This window comes from Salvelinus sp. IW2-2015, linkage group LG15 (genome assembly GCF_002910315.2).
Source record: "Salvelinus sp. IW2-2015 linkage group LG15, ASM291031v2, whole genome shotgun sequence".
Lineage (NCBI taxonomy): Eukaryota > Metazoa > Chordata > Actinopteri > Salmoniformes > Salmonidae > Salvelinus > Salvelinus sp. IW2-2015.
This window is the reverse complement of record NC_036855.1, coordinates 60,246,641-60,252,047: the sequence shown is the minus strand read 5'-3', so window position 1 is coordinate 60,252,047 and position 5,407 is coordinate 60,246,641. Positions and strand designations below refer to the sequence as shown.

General features: G+C 47.1%; 1 protein-coding gene across 1 annotated transcript in view; it reads left to right on the top strand.

The window, feature by feature from the left end:
- Positions 1-5,407, top strand: part of LOC111973653 (PH domain leucine-rich repeat-containing protein phosphatase 2-like) — a 48,993-nt gene that overhangs the window by 16,202 nt on the left and 27,384 nt on the right. The window contains exons 4-5 of the mRNA XM_024001016.2: positions 2,870-3,060; positions 4,187-4,312. Of these exons, the coding sequence (XP_023856784.1) occupies positions 2,870-3,060; positions 4,187-4,312 (317 nt within the window). The remainder of the gene's footprint in view (positions 1-2,869; positions 3,061-4,186; positions 4,313-5,407) is intronic.

The following is a 5,407-nucleotide window of genomic DNA, read 5'->3' as shown; positions in this document are numbered from 1 at the left end:
TGGAGGTGAGAATGCTCAGTGGGACTCTGAGTCAGTAGTCTGAGATTGTATTGACGTGCTGTATTGGCATGCTGTGTTCTTGGATCATTTCACAGTGAGGTGGAAAGAACAGGGAGGTGATTATTAGGTGTTTAATTCAGTTGGAAGGCGAGATATGAAAGTGAGAAAGAGATTTATGGGGAGGGGGCTGGTAACCAGCAGTTCATTGGGGGATAGAATGGGATGAGTGTGTGGATGAGGGAGGAATGTGGCTGTTTGTAGTGGATTTGCTGTGGGGCCAGTGGGAGAGAGCGTCCTGTCTGCCCGTGTCTTCCTGGCTGTATGTGGAGCACCTACAGGGCTACAAGTCTGTCTTTGACAGGTCAACCTCCTTCACCCTCACTGACACAGACACATAGAGGACACTGATGCAGCTCTCCCCCCTCTCTCTCTATCCCTCTTTCCCTCTCGATTGCTCTTCCCCTCTCCCTCTCCTTCTAAGGCTGGCTGCCCTTGGCCCCTAGGGCCTTTGTCAGAGAGAAGAGGACCAGAGTACCACAATTCCAGCACAGAGGGGAAGCCCGGGGATCAGAAACCTCTATTGATCCCCAGCCAGCGCCAGCGGCCCAGTTTTGCTGTCAAATGCCATTGTCTTGTTCATTATGGGTTTTCCAGACAGCACAAAGTCAAGCAGCCTGACTTCATTTTGATCCCTGGCTGCCACTCCTTAGACGTGAAAGAGAAGAAAAGGGCAGAGAGAGCGAGGACATGTCTGCCTGCCTCTGGGAGTTGGAGACAATGAGGTGGTTTTAAGAAAAACGCAGACCTTGTTATTTCAAGGGAAATTGAAAACAGAGGAGAAAAAAAAGCTGTTGTGTGCCCTTTGTGCTTATTTGACCAGCCTTTAACCTGAGTGTACTTGAGGCCTGGCGAAGCAGAGGGAGTGAGGCCTGCTGTTTGTGTCCTTCAGAAGCAGCATACTCAGGCTGCAACACCTAGCCTTACCTCCCTGCTACATAATTAGATTGAACGAGGGTTTTAATGTGACAAAATTCTGACTCATTCATCAACCTGACTGATGCATCTGGGTTAGAGCATCTCTGAGAACAATCGCAAAGTTGTGTGTGTGTTAATGAAAAGGGGAGACTGATTAAAAGCTAGGGACACCTCGAGTTGGGCCAATGAATGCTCACCTGTATCACCTTGTGTTTTGATCAACCTTGTCAGCAGCCTAGACATGCAGAGCCCAGTGATCTCTGATCAGATGTTAGAGGGAGTGACACCCACACCTTTGATCTCTACCATGGATGAGCCATAGATTATAAAGCCTTCAAACTATCTTTAGATTCCATCCAGTGAATAAATGGGTTTTGATACGTTATTACAGTGTGTCATAGCAGATGTTAAGCATGCTCTAGAGATATCAGCTCTCTATGTGGAGGATAATGAGACTATAGGCTGGGCTGATCTRMTGACATAAGAACACTTCCAGGAAGAGATGTCCTATTCATTGACTAATGCATAGGTGACATCATCGKGACCTGTTGATATCAGTGTGACTTCATGTTCTGGCAGCGTCTAGCCCTCTCCTTGTCTTTGTCTCTTGATAACACTACCCCTTTTGAGAACATATGGTATTAACGTAATGTTTGTGTACAGGGTGTGGGTGGGATGTATGTGCACTGTGTACGTGTGATACAGTGTATTCGGAAAGTATTCAAACCCCTTGACATTTTCCACATTTTGTTACGTTACAGCCTTATTCTAAAATCGATTGAATTGTTTTCCCCCCTCATCAATCTGCACACAATACCCCATAATGACAAAGCAAGAACACGTATTTAGACATTTTTGCAAATGTATAATTGAAAAAAAAACTGAAATACCACATTTACATAAGTATTCAGACCCTTTACTCAGTACTTTGTTGAAGCACCGTTGGCAGTGATTACTGTCTCAAGTCTTCTTGGGTATGAGGCTACAAGCTTAGCACACCGGTATTTGGGGAGTTTCTCCCATTCTTGTCTCCAGATCCTCTCAAGCTCTGTCAGGTTGGATGGGGAGTGTCAGAAATGTTCAATCAGGTTCAAGTTGGGTTCTGGCTGGGCCAGAAGGACATTCAGGGACTTGTCCAGAAGCCACTTCTGCCTTTTCTTGGCTGTGTGCTTAGGGTTGTTGTCCTGTTGGAAGGTGAACCTTCGCCCCAGTCTGAGGTCCTGGGCACTCTGGTCCAGGTTTTCATCAAGGATCTCCTTGACCAAGGCCCTTCTCCCCTGGTGGCTCAGTTTGGCCAGGCAGCCTGCTCTAGGAAGAGTCTTGGTGGTTCCAAGCTTCTTCCATTTAAGAATGATGGAGGCCACTGTGTTCTTGGGGACATTCAATGCAGCAGTAATGTTTTGGTACCCTTCCCCCTCGACACAATCCTGTCTCGGAGCTCTATCTACAATTCCTTCTACCTCGTGGTTTTTGCTCTGACATGCACTGTCAACTGTGGGACCTTATCTAGACAGGTGTGTGCCTTTCCAAATCATGAGCAATGAATTGAATTTACCACAGGTGGACTCCAATACAGTTGTAGAAAGATCTCAATGATGATCAATGGAAACAGGATGCACCTGAGCCCAATTTCGAGTCTCATAGCAAAGGGTCTGAATATTTATGTAAATAAGGTATTTCTGTTTTTTCTTTTGAATACATTTGCAAAAATTTCTAAACCTGTTTTAATTTTGTCAGTATGGGGAATTGTGTGTAGATGAATGAGGAAGACAATTTTATACATTTTAGAATAAGGCTGTAACGTAACAAAATGTGGGAAAAGTCAAGGGGTCTGAATACTTTCTGAATGCAGTGTATGTGACCATGTTCTTTAACTAACCCCTCTCCTCCCCAGAGTGTCCAATGAACGCAGACCAGCAGGAGCGAACCCTGCTGACGGGCGTGTTCAGCGTCAGGAAGGGGAAGACCCAGCTGCACAAGTGGGCAGAGCGCCAGGTCCTCCTGTGTGGCACCTGTCTGATTGTGGCCTCCGTCAAAGACAGCCTGACGGGGAAGATGCACATCCTGCCCCTGGTGGGGGGAAAGGTGAGGGGTTAGAGGTCAGGGGTTGGAGAGATGTTGTTTTCCAAACCCATACATTCCCCAGGGGTCAAAGAGAGACAGAGACAACAGCAGATCACAGATACAACAACACAGCTGGGACTGACAGACGGACAGAGGGGATGCACTGTACAGCACAATGAGAACGGCATAAATACACACTGTGTTTACACAGATAGCTCAATTCTGATCTTTTGCCCAATTATTGGCAAAAGAGCTGATATGATTGGTCAAACAACCAATTTGTTTAAAAAAAATCTGAATTGTGCTGCCTGTGTAAATGCAGCCATAGACATGCACATTCAGGCACACTTAAGCACATGTGTCTCTGCCTTATATGGATGGAGCCAGTAGGCACCATAATGCCTTATAGTAGTTTCTTGGGAACATCAGTGGATGTGTCTGTCCTCCTCAACATCTCTGTTTTGTACATTCAGGTGGAGGAGGTGAAGAGGAGACAACACTGTCTGATGTTCAGCTCAGCCGGACCTCAGGCCCAGACATACTTTGTTAACTTCGACACACTGGCAGACTATCAGAGGTGGCATCGGCAGGCNTGGGCAGAGCGCCAGGTCCTCCTGTGTGGAACCTGTCTGATTGTGGCCTCCGTCAAAGACAGCCTGACGGGGAAGATGCACATCCTGCCCCTGGTTGGGGGAAAGGTGAAGGGTTAGAGGTCAGGGGTTGGAGAGATGTTTTCCAAGCCCACACATTCCCCAGGGGTCAAAGAGAGACAGAAACAACAGCAGATCACAGATACAACAACACAGCTGGGACGGACAGACGGACAGAGGGGATGCACTGTACAGCACAATGAGAAGGGAGCAAATAAATACACGCTGTGTTTACACAGGCAGCTCAATTCTGATCTTTTTCCCAATTATTAGCCAAAGAGCTGATCTGATTGGTCAAACAACCAATTAGTTAAAAAAATATCAGAATTGGGCTGCCTGTGTAAATGCAGCCATAGACATGCACATTCAGGCACACTTAAGTGTCTCTGCCTTTTATATGGATGGAGCCAGTAGGCACCATAATGCCTTATAGTAGTTTCTTGGGAACATCAGTGGAAGTGTCTGTCCTCCTCAACATCTCTGTTCTGTATGTTCAGGTGGAGGAGGTGAAGAGGAGACAGCACTGTCTGATGTTCAGCTCAGCCGGACCTCAGGCCCAGACATACTTTGTTAACTTCGACACACTGGCAGACTATCAGAGGTGGCATCGGCAGGCTTCAAAAGTAAGTGTGTTTACATGTCAGAGTTGTTATGTAGGACAATCTGTGTGCCAAAGCTTTGTGTATGTTTTCTCTGATCAATTATGCAAGGTCTCTGTCAGGAAACGCAGTGAGGGGTGGTCCTGGTTGGTTCCTCTGGGCTGGGAATCAGAGTGTGCAGTGTGCTGAGAGGGCAGAGTTACAGAGTGCCCACTACCTGGTCTGTCATCCAATCAGAGTCTTGCTTTGGACCACATGTGACCTCTGTGATTGGCTCTACTGCGACGACAGAGGACCAGCAGTGTCTGGCTTTGATTAAACAACTGGCTAGGAGGGTGCATGGGTCATTGATTGTGTCTGTGTGCTTGCACATGGGACTCAGTACAACTATATGGGGTGGCAGGTAGCCTAGTGGTTAGAGCATTGGACTAGTAACCGAAAGGTTGCTAGATCGAATCCCTGAGCTGACAAGGTAAAGATCTGTCGTTCTGCCCCTGAACAAGGCAGTTAACCCACTGTTCCTAGACCGCCATTGAAAATAAGAATTTGTTCTTAACTGACTTGCCTAGTTTAATAAAGGTAATAAAAAAAATGAAGTGTCCTCAGCCACTCTCTCTGTCCCTCACTGACTGCTCTGCTCCTCTCGCTGTGCCTCTAATTTCTGAATTAATGGTCATTGTGTCCCAGCCCCTTACTGGGCCCTAACGAGCTCTGTGAATGCCTCCATCCAGGCAGAGCAGGCACACAATGAGCCGTGGAGAAAAAAGGCAACTGAAAAATGAAAATCCAATTAGTAGTAGATCCATGCTAAGTCAAGGAGCTCTCTCTCCCTCTCTCTCCAGCTCTCTCTCCTCACTACCTACCTACCTGTCACTGTGGTGCGGATCACTGAGCTGGAGTGGCCCTGTTACTACGGGAGCAGTTTAAGAGAGTTAGACATCAGAGGTTCCTATGGTGACATGATTGGCTGGAGATGAAGACAGAGAGAGAGAGAGAGGGGAGGGAGGGAAAGCTGAAGAAGAGAGAGGGAGAAATAGAGAGAGATGTAGGGGGAGTGAGAGAGAAGAAGAGAGGGAGAGAGAGATGTAGGGGGAGTGAGAGAGAAGAAAGAGAGAGATG